This window comes from Haemorhous mexicanus, chromosome 4, assembly GCF_027477595.1.
Source record: "Haemorhous mexicanus isolate bHaeMex1 chromosome 4, bHaeMex1.pri, whole genome shotgun sequence".
Classification (NCBI taxonomy): domain Eukaryota; kingdom Metazoa; phylum Chordata; class Aves; order Passeriformes; family Fringillidae; genus Haemorhous; species Haemorhous mexicanus.
Genome location: NC_082344.1, coordinates 26,790,010 through 26,807,771, shown reverse-complemented (window position 1 = coordinate 26,807,771; position 17,762 = coordinate 26,790,010). Strand labels below are relative to the sequence as shown.

The 17,762-nt window shown below is 38.0% G+C and overlaps 1 protein-coding gene across 7 annotated transcripts in view; it reads right to left on the bottom strand.

Moving 5' to 3' along the window:
• The window catches only part of RAP1GDS1 (Rap1 GTPase-GDP dissociation stimulator 1), a 91,181-nt gene that overhangs the window by 27,209 nt on the left and 46,210 nt on the right, over nt 1-17,762 (bottom strand). For 4 of the 7 annotated variants that reach the window (XM_059844142.1, XM_059844145.1, XM_059844143.1 and 1 more), the window contains 2 exons: nt 16,798-16,920; nt 11,723-11,848 (listed from right to left, as the gene is read on the bottom strand). In XM_059844142.1, coding sequence (XP_059700125.1) covers nt 11,723-11,848; nt 16,798-16,920 — 249 coding nt within the window. Of the gene's footprint in view, nt 1-11,722; nt 11,849-16,736; nt 16,921-17,762 lie in introns of those variants that run through there. The other 3 variants (XM_059844146.1, XM_059844149.1, XM_059844147.1) reach the window with 2 other exon arrangements.

Genomic DNA, 17,762 nt, shown 5'->3' with positions numbered 1-17,762 from the left:
GGAAGGGTAATTCTTGGCAGGTCTTAAATTACTAGCAAAGAAGTAAGAATTTTGCAGAATAAATTCACTGCCATGACTGTTTCCACCTTGGACAGGATCAGGATGTCAAAAAACTGTGTTTTGCTGCTGGCATGTCTATTTCATTTTGAAAAAGGAGAAATTATAATCTATTAAACACTAGGAAAGAACAAAATTCAAGGTAGGACTCTGTGTCAAGGAACAACTATTTAAAAAAAGACAAACAGAAAAGAAATTTCTCAGATCCTTGATGCCAACAAACATAGCTCTAATGCTGAAACAAAAGGAAGTCCTACATCAAAATACAGTGAAACAATATAGCCAGGTGTTTAGACTCAGTGCTTACATGTACCGAATCAGCAGAGAAGAAAAAGTAATTTGGGTTGGAATATTCAAGCACTCTTTTTAATTTATCCTCTTCTGGTATTTTTTACTAGAAAATTTATGTAAATACATAATTGTGTATTTAACTCATCTGTTCTGTGAATCAAAACAGGTATGCAAAATGAAACCAAATCACTGATTCTGGATCAGATGGACTGAACGCGGTCCTCAAATTACTATCATGCAACTTAAATCAACAAACAAAGATGATAAATTCAGGTAAGAATCACATGTCAAGCTCAACTCTGTGTCTTGATGAACTACATGTAAAATATGTAAGCAAAAGTATAATAGACAGGTAGAGTTTGGTGAGTGTTTGGAAACAAGTGTTAAAACACCAAAAAAATAGTTACAAGCCAAGTTCCTTACCTGGACAGAATCTGGCAGAGCACTACTGAAAATTACTGTGTGATAATATTTTACAAAAAATCTAAGTCATGTATCATTTAAATTCAAATATCTCTGGTTTCTTAAAAACCGCTGCACAGTCTCTCATTTCAAATACATGACAAAACTCTATCCACACAATGTTTTTGTTAAGTAAGCAGATCACCAGCTTCTGCTGTACAGACAGCAAAATTAAAGCAGGAAGATTCAGAAAGAAATCTCACTCCAAGAAATGTCTGGCCTTATGGTATACACAAAAAGTTAGGTAGAAATGAACCTCAGAAGGTGGCAGGCTGTAAGAGCCAGCCTTTGACAGGACTGCATATGCTGGCAGACTTGTAAAGGAGATGCCAAACTGAGTTTGTTGCTCTCCCTCTTTCCCATGCTGGAGCTCACCCTGCATGGCTGCTTCTCTGCCCCAGGCAGCTGAGTGAAGAACAGACCTGGGTGAGTGCTATTATTAGGATCTCCTGGTGCTGCCTTCTTTGCCCAAGAGGATTAACTCAGCTCATTAGTGCAGGGCCACAAAGAATCTTGTGCCAGATGTCAGAGGAAAACCCTGAAGGTCCTGCCTACCCACTGCCAGCACTGCCGTGACACTCCACTGCACCCCCAAGCAGAAAGTGTAGTCCTGACTCAGAATGCTTCGTGTGCATTTCACCAACTCACTTCTCACTAGTTCTCTGTCGCTAAGGAACAGATTTTGCACACAAGAATACTCATCAAACTCCAGATCATTTACAGTCAAAACAAGCCCACAGCATGTTGCTGTGTCTTGTTCTCAATCCAACTATTACCTTGCAGTTCAGCAGCTCCATGAACTCCCACATTTAATGTGCTTCCAAGCCTCCCAGAAGCTGTGTTGAATTTTTTTCCTGTGACCTTTTTAAATAAACATTTGCTATTCCTAAGAGAACAGTGATTGAACAGTTTAATGACAGCATTCACATTTCTGCTTAAAATGCTTCTCTGCAGCTCACAAAGGGCAATGCTGCTCCATTGCTTTTTTTAAATACATGTAAAACAGTCTAAAGATGCCTAAGAAAACCACACAGATTCTTTTCCCTGTAAAATGTATATTAAGATTTATTACAGAGTGAGTTATTACTTCACAATGTTCCCTAGCCCAATTCAACACAACTGTCCCTAAGAATTAGTACAGGCTCCTTTTCTATCCTGAGTTGCTCAAAGGAGTTTTATGCAAAAAAAGGGTTTTAAGTAGATTATCAAATTACTGTAACTGTTGACATTCCCTCTTATGAATAGTTTTGTCAAATCTTTCTGTTGCTCAACTGTGCCCAAAGTCAACAACCAAACTTTTTTAAATGTACAGGATTGTTAAATCTTTACAATGTAGCACTTAGAGAGGTTTCAATTTGCTTTTCCCAAGCCGTTTGCATCACTTTCCCTTGAGTTTTTTTCCCTAATTCACCAAGCCCTAAACCAAATCATTAAGTCACAAAATGTTAACAGGAAAAAAAAAATCTAAGTCAGGAAAAAATAGAAAGAGATATCAGAAAATATTTAGGCTTAAAAACTACACCCATTTCTCAGATGATCAGCTAGAAAAATAATTTGATGGCATTTCTTAAAAATAAGCTTTTGGGCTTGAAGATTTATACTTTGAAATGTTCTAGCTTTGTCTTGCAACTGAATACCTGAATTATCCTTTCCCCAATTCATGTTCTGCACAAGTTCATTGGTTTAAATAGTAGCATTGGTATTAATGGTGCAAATCAGGGAGGGAAAGGATCATCTGCATGATCAAGGTCCCTGATTTGCATAAACCAAATTGCCAAGACAGCAAATTTGGGTGACATGGGAACAATATAGTATTTATAAATTTTTTTAAAAATTCTTTTTACTTTTGTAATGATCAAATCATTTAAGTGACATACTGCCATTTTACTTTAATTATTACTTCATCGTTATTGCTTTTGGCTAAAATCCTGCATTTTTTAACCAAAATATTGCTTAGATTGGACAGTGCTTTACAGATAACTTTTCCTTGCTTTTCTTAATTAAAAAAAGACAAACTAATCTACATTAGCCCAAGTTGGGGGGTGGGAGGGACTGCTCTTTCTATGTGTTCTATTTCTACTTTCCCCTGTTTTTTAATTAGGTCCTCTGTGCAAGACTTTAGTGGTGAGGCACTCATTTGCTCCTGCTGCTTATTTTTTCACCTGAAACCATAATGGTCCGTGATAGCAAACTGGCTGCTGCAAGGAAATTATGATGTGACAGAGTATTACGAACATATATAAGGAAAAAACTGCAGGAATAGAACTCCAAAGGAAAAAAATCCTGGTCACATGAGGAAAATAAAGAAAATATTCAAAAAGTAATGGCAAACCCTGAGCTAGTGTAAATGACATTATCTATGTGGACACTAGAAAAATAATGCCACTTATATAAACTGGGACTTTACCTTTTCTTTCCCTGCCTGAACACTGTAAGATTAAAACTTTCCACACAATGCTGCCATTCAGTTTTAACACTTGACTGTACTTTTTATCCTTAGTCTGGTTTGTGTATGCTTTTTGGTCACTGCCCCTGTCAGGTCTCTGACTGCATGACTACAGGCCATAACCCTGTTACACAGCACACAGTAGCATTTCATTTATTTTATTTTTCAAGGAAAGTAAGCTTCATGTGATTATACAGTACTACTGTTGTTTGCTGCTTTTTCCATGTCTTCTGTGCAATGTCTCCAAGGACATTATACAGCAATACTGTATTTTGAGATTCATGTTTTAATAATTTGAAAGATAATTTTTGGGATTGCTCTGTCTTGCACTGAAACTTCTCTTTCCTTTATTAATTCCTTTAGGAATTATAATGCTGATTACCAGAAGTACAGTTTTGTTTTATTTGCTTACTAGTTAAAATTAATCAATGTAGTCTTAAGTGTTTTGCTTTATAAAGAAAAAAACAATCTTGAATTAGTTATGCTTGCTTCAGATAACAGAATTGTCCTGTAGTCAGTTCATCTTAAAATGCTGGCAGCTATCCTTAGCCCTAAAGGTAAGCATTGAAGGTACTGTTTGATAAGTTATTATTTTAGAATAATTGCTAAAATAGTAAATATGTAAACAGTAAACTAGGAGAACATTATCTTTTAATACCGCCCCTTCAAGGACTGAAAATAGGCAGAGTTGATCTTTTTGGATAGAACTGTTGCCAGCAATTTTTTTGGCTGATGAAAACTGATGCAGCAGTGTATTGGCCCTCTTATGCAACTAGTTTGTACTAACAAACAAATACAAATTTTAAATGTATCCAAACAGAGATCTAGGGATATTTTTGGTAGCGTCTTTGATATGTTCAATGTGTGGACCACAGGATATCAATGCTATCAAGCCCTAATCTCTTTCATGAGTTCTTTTGTCTACAGAGTCAGGAGCTTGGCAGAACATTTGAAGGGAAAGGAAAGTGTGCAGGTATTGAAATCTCCCCTAACACTGTGCTGAGGTAGCAGTCAAATGCAAGCTGGATTCAAGACCAGATTTAATTTCAATAATATTTGCTTATTAGTCATATTCCTCTTATGTCATATTAATACAAGAAAAATAGTGTGTTTCTGATTTCAGACAAAAGAAGAGTGTTGAATTTAGTGCTCAAGACTTCAATACTTTACTTCCAGTCAAATGCAACTAGTGGATCTGATATTCTAATATAGCAGCAGAAATGTTTTTATCAGCAACAAGACATACAACACTACTAGACTCAGTATTGGCAAGTAATTTGTTCAGGATTCTGAAGATACTTCAGTGTGTAATTAAAATATAGTAATTACTGCTACTGAATTCTGTTTGAAATTAAAGCCAACTTAGAGAAGAAGAGAATGTTCTATGTAGATATACGAAAGTCAGGTAAAGGTCCTCAAAGTTGAATGTAGCTTTGCCTTCCTTTTCATATACAATATGCTTACAGCAGACTCTTCAGTTGATTTTATAACTCTATGAAACTCCTTAGTAATTCTATTGCAGTCAAACAAATTATTCTAGGTTTATGGGACTGTAAGTCAGAGCTGAAGCCAGCTTAGTATTTCATACAGCACAAAATAAATCATGGAACCCAATTACACAGTAAAACAGCAAGCAGTTTTTCTACACTGGAGAATCTCTTGCTATTAACAGAATAGACCCACACACCACAATTAATTTAGAATTCCCACTCCCAGGCCTGCAGTGCAATGTTGTCTCTCAGCTTCAGACTCTCCAAGAGGAAGGGTGTGAAGTGAGCACAGCATGGTCACAGTCTGGTGCAGAACAGGAGTGTGCTGCTGGCTGCTACTGAAAGGAGCCCAAATGAGCTGTGGGTCTCCACCAAAGCAGCCAGAGGAGCAGTCCCAGAAAGTGTGAAACCCATGGGAATTTGGAATAAGTTGGGGAAAGCCCAAGAAGGGCTTTCCTTCTTTTCCAAGAAGGAAAAAGTAAAACAAAATCAAAATAATCCACCATAAAGCATATGTGTGGATTCTACCAGGGTACTTTTCTTTCCCTGCTAGAAAAAGAAAGGCAATTATTCCAAGAATTGAAAAAAGTAGTAAGTGGATCTGGGATCTACAAACAGCTGAGGCAAGTCCTAGGTTTGGGGTCAATGCTATTTGTTCAAAGTCATGAAGTCTAGGAGGAGCCTAGTCTGATAACTCATCACCTCTCAAATGTCTTTTTTTCTGATGGTCTAGAAAGATTTCCTCATCATTCTGATTCCATTTAGTGTAGCAGGCGCAGGGCCGGCTACGGCTCCGTGGAGGGATGTTTAGAGATAGGTATTTGCTGAGTCATAGGAATTGAACCAGGAGTCCTCACTCTGGTCCTCCAGGCCTGCTTATCTCTCTGTGACCCCATAGGCTAGTTTCCCTAACCCTTACAATTGGTCAGTTTTCAATCCTCTCTAACCCTATAAAAGAGGCTGTCTTGGCCCATTTCTTTAGAAGAGCAGCTTCAAGACCCTTCGCGAGACCCTCAGAATAAACCATCGTGGAACTCTTGGCCGTCTTCTCCTCTCTCTTTTCGTCTGCCTTCCAGAAGCCACAGCCAGCCACAGCCCCTACGAGCAAGCTAAGAGCTGAAATCATAAAAGAGCTGATTTTCACTAAGAGCTGTCAATCACTAAGCTTGCTAGGGGTCACGGCTGTGCCGCAGGTCCGGCCTAGGGCACCCCAGCCTCCAGAGGGCTGAGGTGTCCGGCCTTGAGACTGCTTGTCTGGGGCGCTTACCCTACGAGGGACCAGCTATCCGGCTAAGAAGCTAGCCCCGGTGGCTTCATTTTATTTTACAATTTAGGCCGGCTGTAAAATAAGAAGTTAGAATAATACTGTTTAACGGCTTCCTAAGAACATTCATGATTAACTGCTAGTAAGAACTCAGTATTACTGAGGAAGTATATGTAGGCATACATACACTCTAGTTTTTAGCTGATGCAACACTTGTGTGCAGAGCCTTGGACAAAAACCTGCACTATCAAGGACCTCTAAAGTAAAAATGCCATGGGTTTTTAAGACTGTGGCATCTAAATGTAAAGTGCTATTACTGTACAGACAAAACCTTGAATTTGAATTCTCTGCAAGCAAAACACTCAGTTTTCAAGCAACAATTTAAGGACTCTGGTCTTGATATCTTGGTATTTCTTGAGAAACGTCTTAGTAGGTGGTATATGCATTTGGTAGGATCTTGTACAATGACAAGTGAAAAATCGTGCTAAGATGCTGCCTAGCTGCATGAATCAGGGTGACCTTCATAAAAATGATTAGCCAGTAGTCTACCATTATCTACATCAGTTGTGTTCTAGAATTCTGCTGGTTTTCCATATGGTAATGAAAAAGGTTATGCCATTTTTTGAAGAAAACTCAATTTGACTTCTTTCCAGTATGTTTTATTTTAAAGTGTCTGATTTTCTCCTGTAGATCTGAAATGAATCGTATCTCCTGAGAGAACACAACTGCACAATTGAGCTATTTCTTATTTTTGTACTTAGCCTTTTATACTAGATCCCCGCAAGAGATCTGTATATTCTTATAAAATAGGCAGCTGAGGAATTTATAGCATGTATAAGATCATTTTAACAAGATGTGATAAAATGTTCATGTTCTGGAGTTGAGGCTGAGATGAAGAGGGATCTGGTTTTATGTGAAAGGCCACGTAGCTGAAATTCAGCTAGGAGGCTTGCCATTAATACAAGTAAGACTCCATAGATAACAAAGAAATATACAGCTTGGGAAATGAGAAAAGGACCCAATAAATCTCCTGCTGAGAAAGGTAGATAAGCAGCTGTCAGAGGAGATATAGAATGAGCTGGCATTTTTAGCTTCTTTCCAACTCTGCAAGATGCTTACATACCAAGTATGGCTGCTAAGAGCTTGTACCCAAGCTGGCGGTTTCATGAAGAAACAAGGCTGTGGTACAAAAAGTAACTTCTGGATTACACAAGGTCTCTAAACACTACCATTAATATGTATATTATGGAAGGGCAGAATTGAAAATTTTTTATTTCCACTACAAGATATATGGAGAGCTTAATTCCCTTTGCTAGCTTTCAGAATATGTGAATGCTCTAAACAGCAAGAAGGAAATATTTTCTAATGGGTAAGAGCCTGATCTAATCGCAACTGAAGTCAATCAGAATGCCTCCCTCTAGTTTGTATGGCTTCTGAATCAGGCTCTAAATATCCCAGCCTTTCACTTCCTCTTAGATTATCATTTTATAGCATAAGTATGGCAGTCTCTATCATGTGCACAGGGCTATATAAAACACAGAAAAATAGTTTGTCAATCACTTCAGAACTGAAGTATTTAACAAGTTACCTGTGCAAACATAACTGAGATTAGGATAGTATGTGCATTACAAATTTCATGATAAAAAATATTGTGAGGCTATTATTTGCTAAGAAAATACTACTAATTCAATCTCCCACATTGTCTTGTTGTTGGTCTTGCAAGAAAGTAGGCCTAAGTTGAAAACTGTAGTCTCAGTTTCCCCGTACCCCTTGCACTTGATCAGCCACATGAGACCAGTCACCTGACTCTTCCCAGCCTACTGTGAAAAAAGCCACCAGAGAGAGCTGAAGGGTGTACTAATCACCAGGGTGTTCATTACGTGATCACAAAGTGCAATTTGGATAATGCTTTGCTTTAACTTAATACCCCAATGGCCAGAGCTGATGGTAGCAAATAATTCTTAGGCTTTATCTACAGCAGAATTAGCCATTCTGCACTGACCTAACACATTGCTTTTTGCAGCAAGAACCATACTGAACATAACCTTTTCAAAAAATGTAGATGAGATCTTTACATTGCATGTGGAGCCAAGGTGCAGGGAGAACTTAGAAGAGTTTGGGAGGTATCCCTCATTTGTAACATCTGTACCTCTGTAACAGCCCTTAAAGGGCAAACTTCCTAAAGAAACAGCAATGGGAGGAACAACAGGAGGGGATGGAGAGACAGACACTAGAAAGGTACCTATAGTTTGACTCATGGATAAAGAGTGGTGAGGCAGCTACGATAGGTGTTATGCTCTGACTGGACAATTCCTAAGAATTGAGCTTTGCTTATAAGCAAAACCACATAACTGATAGTTAAAAGGAAAGAATGGGCTAGGAGCTTTGCACCTAATAATATAGGTCTGATAAAATTCTGCCAACGAATGAGGCCAAGGATTCTGTTTTCTGGGAATTTGGAAATACAAGCAGCTGTACTTGGTACAGGCTGTAGATACAATGCAGGAGAAAGCAGGAGGGAGGAGAGATCATGTCTCCATTTCTTTACTTCGTTCTTTCTGCTTTGATGAAAATGTGAGGGCTGAGGTGTCTGTGGCATTTACTAGAGAAAGTGTGTAGAACAATTACAGGCTGTACAGGAACATGAAGTAATCTGTTCTTAAACTGTAGGGCTGCACTGGACAATCTGCATACATTTGCTTCTGACAGTCTGCAATTCATTACTTCTGACTTAAAAATCTTTTTATCTGCCTCAATTGTTTCTTGTATCTCTGCATACAAGAGGAAGGCTGGAAGACCAGAACCTCATCAGTACTAACAAAGTTTCCTTCTATCCTGCTTTGCAATTATATTTGCTTGTATTCTTGATGTTCAGAGATTCACATAACACAGATTTCTTCAAAACAAATACTTTAAAAGGGATGCTCTCAAGGCTGCTTGGTAAAAGTCCTATTTTTTCCCTCTTTAACTGTTTATGTAATGCATTTAATTCTCTATATTTTCTTCCATGTTCAAGTAGGTAATTTAGTAGGGTTTTGAGGGCTAACACATGTGAGGACCAAGACAATAATAGGTCTACCCCAAACATAATAGACAAGAAAATCTATCAGTAAGTCAACAAATTTTCATATCATGTTTTCTGTGAGGAAATGAATCTTTTCAGTGAGGTCTTTGGCCAGGTGTAATTCCCCTTTAACTCATGGATGGTACTAAATCTCTCTCAGCATTGGGACTTAGTCATGAATTACCTTTCCACAGTAGCTGTGTTCCAGGAGTAGCCACTCCTGAACTTAGGAAATAGTCTTGCCTTCATGCAGCAACTCTGGTAGTTGTGAACACTGAGGAACCACTGCCATTTTCCTTTGGAAAAACAATTCAGGCAATCCTTCTCCTCTTCAAGGCCAGTTTTAAGTGGCTTTCCCTGCAGAAGGAGCTGTTTGTCCCACAACTTTAATCCTGCACCGTGCCAACTTCTCTCAGAAATAGAGACCAGATTAACTCACTATGGCACAAGCTGTCACTAAACAAGGTGATGCATGCTTGCTGGGATGAAATACAGGACAACTGGGCTTTCAATATTAAGAAATACTGCTATAAGCAATCCAATATGGACTTTATTGCATAGGCTCAGCTTAACATTGATTTAGGACTTAGAGACATTCCTCATTGCTGCATGCTATAGTAACATGGCCAGCAGCACTGAAAAAAAAAAGTTCATGTAATTGGAAAAATCTAGTTACTGATGTATTTCAAGTTCTTATACAAATTACAATTACCAGAAGGGTAACAGATGCTTTTGTCTCAATTGAAAAAAAATTACTATCAATATGTTGCATTTTTAATTAGAACTACCGGCTTCCACATCTTGTCTTTTTTATACTTTATATCTCCTTGTTAGGGAAAACCAAAAGTAAGAAACTGAAATATATTACATTTTCTAGTAATTGGCATACTGAAAGTATTTGTCCTAAAGAAGAATTTAGGATAGAGTGCATAAATATTTAATAATTACACATTAAGTTAACAGCAAATGTCTGATAGGATTGATGTGATAACTAAGCACTGTAAATAGTCTCCTCCACTCAAATCCAATATGCTAACCTTGATTTTTGTCACATTTTATTACACTTTACTCATTAATTTTATTCACATACACAGGGAAGGTAGTGACTGTCCTCCCACAGGAGCACGACAACACATGGCACACAGAACACATCACTGCCTACTGTAGATTTTATCAGTGCTAGCTTTGCTCCACAGAAGGACAACACAAGGTGAGTAATACAGTTTTCTGTACAGGATAAATTCTGCAATGCAAAAGCCAGTAGCAGTCCACAAAACCTCACACTACAAAACCATTTCTAGGTGCCCTTATTGTATTTCATGAAAAAATGTGGGACGAACAATAATGACATGAACAGTTACATAGATTTTACTTATATGAAATAAACCAGTGCACCTGAGAGTGACCTTGATTTCATACATAATCCTGAAACAGAATAGAATAAATAAATTATGTTATAGGAAGCTTAACAGCTTCTTTGTGAAGTTTCCATTGGGAAGCAGCTGTTCACTTGATTGGTCACCTTAAAGAAAATCCTAAATGAAAGAATTATACATTAACATCCTCAAGCAGTAGTTGTCTGTAACTGGAAATGCCAATATGTGATTAACCTCCCTGAGGTCAAAGGCAAGGTAATTTAAAACATCATAAAATGTAAATTTTCAAACTCAGATGAAAAACATAGCAAGGAGAAAGGTTACAGCCAGTATTCATATAGCAGAACTTTCGGTAAACATCGTATGCAGAAAAATTCTCACCATATAAAATAAGTCACTAACTCTCAGGATAACAAAATGATTTTACAATTTCATCTCACTTCCCATCTGCAGACATCCATAATTCCTTCATGTGCAACATGTTCCTGGTGTCTCTGCTTCTGCACCATATTTATTGTGCAAAGGCTTTTTTCAAAATTTTGAAGTAAGGGATAATGAGGCTGCATTTTCAAAACGATGCAACTGCTGGTTTGGTTTTGCAGATGACACACCCATGCATGTAATCAGCACATGCAGTCATACTTGCATTTCAAATCTCAATTGCTTCTCATCGTAAAAATTTATTGTGCCCATAAAAAGCTAAAAAGCCTAACCAATGTTTCCCCCCACCACCCCAACCCCCCTTGACTACCAAAAGTACAAATATGTAATCCTGGAGCAACTGATTGACTACATAAGAATTTTGAGAATCAGCAACATAACTCAGGCATCATTTCAGCCACATATGCAGCTCTGCACAGATTTGAGACTGGTTAGAATATGAGTGTTCCATTCTGACTCTGTTCCATTCCAACACATTCTGTCTGAGGAAAAATTAACTGTTCAGTGCCTCTGCATATGTAGCATCTGCTTCTTAAAAACCTAGTTCATTATGTTTGAAAAAAAAAACCAAAAAACCAAACCCAGGATCAGAAAACCTTTCTATTTTATATCCAGTTGTATTACAATATTGAAAACGTTTTAATCTTTCTGTCACAAAAGCATTATGCAAGTGAGATGTTCAATTTTCTCATCCAATCAGAAGAATCGTGGGGTAAATAAAAACCAGGAAAAGAGGAGAATGACCCCGCAGCACACAGTATACAGAACACCAAAATACTCCCCTCCCTTCCACAAGAGCAAGTACAAAATACAGCAGATTTCAACACTCACGGCTATCGTAGCATATATTGCCCAGGGCACGTCCTGTTTGAAGCAAAACTTCCTGGTCTTTGCAGTTTAAAAGCTGCACCAAGGGAGGGATCAGCCCAGCATCCACACAGGGGTTCCGCATGAATTCTGCAAATAAAGCAGAATTAACGCCAGGCCAGCTATTCCAAATCCCATCAATCCCACTTACACTGGCCCGGCAACTGGACCTTTTGTGTGCCCTAAACATATGCACAGACAAACAGTGTTAATTCTCATGCAAGTTTCTAGAGAATAAGCCCAAGTCAGGATTTGGGCTTAATTCTTTCCAATATTTACTAATTTAGAAGGAATTAAGGGCATTAATTGACTTCCATGGAAACTAATTTAACACAGATCAGATGACGCATATTTTTAGCATCACAAAGAAGTGCTGCAAAGAACAGTGAATTCACAACAAATTCAACATAAACTAGAATTTCTAAATAACATAAAAGATGACTTTAAACTAGTATTCAAGAGCAGCATTTTTTACTCTCTATTGCCTTAATTAGAATTCCAGAAAAGCTTTTGCTTTAAGACAATAAAAAAAAGAAAATAAAAAAAGCTCAGTAACAGGCTTTTATTTAGAAGGTGAAGAAAAGAACAGAAAAAGAGGATGAGAAATACAAGAGTTTATGTGAGCCCAAAGGCCTGTAGCTTTCTACAATCTAACTGATGCCCACCATGGGAGGAAAGGTAGAGGACCCATCCACTGGGAAGCTCTCTGCACTTCCTTCCTGCTATGCCACAGAGAACCAAAGAATTATTTTACATCTGTGCAAGTCATAGAGAACTATCCTGGTGTCAGAGACATAAAGGGCAGTTCTACAGAAGGAGATACAGCTAGGCAGGCACTGTGCTGAACATTTTAAAAAGGTGGTTTATAGAAGGAACCACCTGATAACACCAGTGTTATTTCACAGTTTACTAAAGAGCACTCTTTAAAGATGTAGTATTGTAAGGCAAATGGTCAATATATTTTTGATTTGTTCTGAACTGCAAATTATCACAGAATCACAGAGTGGGTAAGATTGGAAGGGACTTCAATGCCTCATCTGGTCCAACCTTCCTGCTTAAGCAGGGTCATCCCAGAGCACAGGGCATAGGATTGCATCCAGATGGTTCTTGGATAACTGCAGTGAAAGAGACTCCACAACCCCTCTGGGCAATCTGTTGCAGTGCTTGGTCACCCATACAATAAAGAAGTTCTTCCTCATACATTGGTAAGGTCCTCTCTCTGTCATCTCTTCTCAAGGCTGAACAGATGCAGCTCCCTCAGCCTTTCCTTGTAAGAAATGCTCCAGTTCCCTCTCACCCTTGTAGCCTCTGCTGGACCTGCTCCAGGAGCTCCATGTCTCTTGTACAGAGGAGCCCAAAACTGGAAACTAATCAGGATGCAGCCTCACCAGGGCTGAGCAGAGGGGCAAGTTATGTCTCTTCCTGATCCTAAACAATATTGGATCTTTCAGAATCAATTAACCTTTTTGTTACTGAATCATTTATGAGACAGAATGAACCAGGGTATACAATCCCCCTAAAAACAGATGAGAAAACCTTTTTGATTCTGGATCAACAGAATTCCTCATGCCAATAACTCAACGATTTCATACAATGCTTGAAGTACAAATACATCTTCTCAAATACTCCATTTGTTTCACCTATTACAATGTTCTCTGATGTTTTGGTAGCTACAAAATCTAGTCCCTTTTGTATTTAATCCTGCAATGTTATTTTAACTAAAGAATTGTCAGAAGTAAGTAATGATCATGGGATGATATAAATCTGATACATCAACACACAGATTAGGAAGAATCAGCAATATCTGTACACTTGCACAGGTCCAAGAAAAGATAGATGTGAGCACAATTAACCCACCTTCCCAAGGTACTGTAACATTTTAGAACTGTGGCTAGATGCTGTAGTGTGATAGATGGTGATAGTATCCATTGTAATGAACAAAACAAATATCAGATACATCTGGTCTTTAAAACTGGTCTTGCCATGTCCTTGTAACATTCAGTAAATTTCTTTATCACTCACTTTCAACTTCATTGCAATGTTTATTTATTAGATGTATTTAGTTTCTTCCTCTATCTGCTCTGTCCCCTCAGCCTCTTCCTCTCAATTGCCTGTAAAAACTCTTCCCTGTTCCTCAGCTATCCCTGAATCACTTTCTTTTACACCCACTAACTTACCATAGTCTCTACATCATCAAAGTCAGGTGCTTTTTTTTCTCCTAGTCTGTATCAGGAAATGAAACTTGCTCTCTCCTAAAAGACCTGAGAGGTCTCAGTCTATCCTGCTGTTTGTTTAGGTTCTTCCTCACGTGTTGAAAAGGAATAAGAAGCCCTTCCTCCACCCTCCCTCCATCTGGAGTGAGTGGTAGGTTTTACAGCAACAAAATCATTGGTCAATCACTGAGCAAACTTGTGTTTATCAAGGTCATGTAAGAGCAAGAAGTAAAAGAACCGGTGCCATATGTATCAAAATATATCTGTGAAACAAGAACAAAGATGTGGTAACTGCAACTACTTTTGCAGCTGATACTACACAGAAGTAATAGGAGAATGAGAAAGTAATTGAGAACAGTCTTTAAAAGCTTTCCACTAAACTGGGAGAGAAGTGAAGCAGATCCTTTGAAGAAAACAGCAAAGAATCACTTAAGAAGTTAAGAGAAGAACCACTGAGGACAGAGTAACATAAACCAAAAGAAGGACAAGATTTTGAAAGTGAAATGTAATTGCATTGTAGTATTACAGACTGTGAAGATGATGCTCTCTCATTGCTGCACTTGGCAAAGAAGACAAGACTAAAAACCTTGGAAGAGGGTTTTAAAGGTCTACAGTGGAGAGAGAAACTCCATGTAACAAGTTCATCTGAGCCTTCAGGATGCTCACAGTTGAAAGGCAAATAGCTGTAGCTGGAGAGATATGAGTGACTAAAGGAGTTTTGTATGTTTGGGTGTTTAAAATAGAAGAAACAAATATGAGCTCAAGCTGGGAGGAGGAAGAGTCATGTGAGCAGAGGAGGTGAAACAGCAAGAGCATGAAGAGGTGAAGAGATGAAACACGACAAAGCCACCATGGCAAGTAAAGAGATTTGATGTGATCAGATGGGTGTGCATATGATCAGATGAGGGGAATGTAAGAGGAAAACAAGAAGTGGGGAAGGAAAAGATGCGGCTGTATCAGTAACACTCAAAAGCACAGTCTCTGCTCCCCGTTCTGGCAGTACTGCATGGCATGACCACTCAAGAAATGGGTTTAATGCTTACTATCCATTGAATGTTGATAACACAAATTTCTCAAAGTGCCCTAAAGTTTGTTGAAAACAGGTACAATATAAGCATTAAACTCTGTTTTATGCAATAAAACAAAGAAAACAACAGAATTTAAATGAGGTATTCCCTATCCTCCTTAAGCAACTATTTCATCAGACTTAGAAACCAATGAGAGATACCCAGATGATCTCAGTCTTGAAAGCACTGGGACCTTAAATAATTTCTGAATACCTTCACTTTAATTTGGGCTGAGGTCCCATTTACACCTGCTGATGACTCTCAGGAAAAGACAAAAGCTATTTTGTATGATGAACCAGATAAAATGCCAGCTTTTTGGAGAGTGTACATAATGCATCAGTTTAAAAGCTGTCAGGGAAAAGGACACATTAGAAACTATTCAGACATTTCATGTGTGATTTCAGTTACTGGCTAAAATGCTCTGCAAGGGAATCTCTGCAGAAACAATATATAGTAATCAGTTTAGCTATTGTGAACATTGATTTTCTTCATAACTTTTCCCTTCTTGGGTAGGAGCTAAAAGGAGCAACTGTGAGGACACATGGTTGACAGTGTTGTTCTAAAAAGACTAATTATGAATTCACTAAGTACAAAAAAACCCCCATGATATATTTGCCTAAATATCATTCTGAAACATTTCTAAATTTAAATTTCTATGTGTACATATTTTATTGTTTCTTTATCTAAATAATTTTAACACTTAAAAACTAAACATATCTCTTTTCTCACTCATGCTGTTTCTGAATTACAATATATAACTCTGTCTTAAAACCAGTAAATTGGGTGGAGGTCACCATGGGGTATCCGTAAGAAGCTGTAGTCTGTGATTGCTCAGAAAAGGTGGAAATGGAATGTGAAAGTAGTCAACAAAAATGTAGCCCTTTCCCTGAAGAGGCATTGGCATGAGAGTTTACAAAGGGAGAGGGATAAGGCTTCCAGGACAGGAGTTAAGAACCTTCTACTTTGCTCTCTCTGGCCTGTGGGGAAGGAAAGTCCAAAATGGAATCTGTGCCTCTTCAGCTGTGACAGCAGCAAGTCCAGGAGTGAGAAAAGTCAGCCACAAATGTCCTCTACCCTCATCACAGGGTCTGCCCATAGTATCTGCTTGCAGGTATGAGGCCATGATACACAGGTATTGGGTAAGCTTTAAGATAATTCTTTCTAAAGAAAAATTTAAATAGTTTTTTTATTCCCTCTGATGTTTTATTATATAGTGTATGTATATAATACATATCAAAATGGAACTGATTCTTATTTGGGACTTTGGGCTCCAACACATATAATGCTCTTTAGGTAGGACTAAATGGTTTCAATGTGGTATCAAAGACTCATAATGGTTATGAAAAATTTCAGACCAAAGAAATTATCTACTATCCCTTAACCACCTGTATAGATGCTACTGCTATAACTATGGGCCCTATGCATAACTGGCTGCACACATTGTGCATGTCTCTTCTTCTACATGCTTTTCATACAGAAATGCATTTCATCAGTGGTCAGCTATTTCTGTCCAATAAATTACATTACTGTCTCAAAAACTAAACAGAATGAAAGTAAGAGAAATTCCAGCAGCCAACTGCTGTTCTGATTGTATTAAAAAGTACAGAAAAAAAATTAGACAAAACAAAAAGAGTGAAAGGGAGGGAGATGAAAGGTGTCTAATCTATAAAATGAAAACATAAATGAAGTAAAACATACTGACAAGTGAGGTGAAAAACTGAAGATGTTCCAGCAGAAAAGTTCTTGTAGAAAACCTCACCATTTCTGGCTACTTCTGCTATGATGTTAGCTACTTTTGCTGTGCAGGAAGATTGTGGCGTCAACAGACTCGCGAACACCTGAAGAACTCCACTTTTCTGGATTTTTTCACTTGTCTCCATATCTGAAAAACACATACATCACACAAAAATGACTTATGCATCAAATTGCTTTGGGGAAGAACAGAAAGAAGCAGAAGGGAAGTCTTCTCAAAAGTTATTATGATAGTCATTATTTCCCATATAAGAAGCCAACTGTTAGTTTAGTTTCCATACTTATTGTATCTGATCTACTCATAGAACATAATACTTTGCCATTTCTAATCAACTGACCTTTATAACGTGACTGCTATGTAAGTATATACAGATGCATGGTTACTTGGGGAAAAAACTGGAGAGACTGTAAGAGCAAAGGTCATAAAGAGAGATGCAGCAGGTAAAGGTATTATGTAAAAGTCAAGGAATGACTCTTTGAAGAGATGAATTATTTGAAATGTTCAAGGAATGATGGGGAAAGTTCTTACAGTTTAGGGTACAGCTTAATGCAGTGTAGGAATCAGAAACTGGAGAAGAGGGAGAGCTAAGATGATCCTGGTTGTAGACTCCTCTTACTCTCACTAAAATATCTTCTATGTTACTCTGTTACTGAGTGGCTCCAGTACAGACTCAGTAGAAGGGAAAGGGAAAAACACTGATTTCCTGTAGTAGATATCAAAGATTTGTGACAAAAGCTTTCCCCTTTCTGTATGTAGTAAGAGGAATTGTGCAGCTGCTCCCTAACAGAGCCCCACCTAACACTGCTGGCCAACAGCAATGCTCTGTAACAAACTGAAAACCAACTTTGATTCAACTGCAGTTATAGAAAAGCTACTAGATGCTATAACATATTTTGCTAACGCTTTTAAAAATGGCCTATTTGAGATGAATATTAGTGTGACACACAGTACAACTAGATGGCAGCTATCAC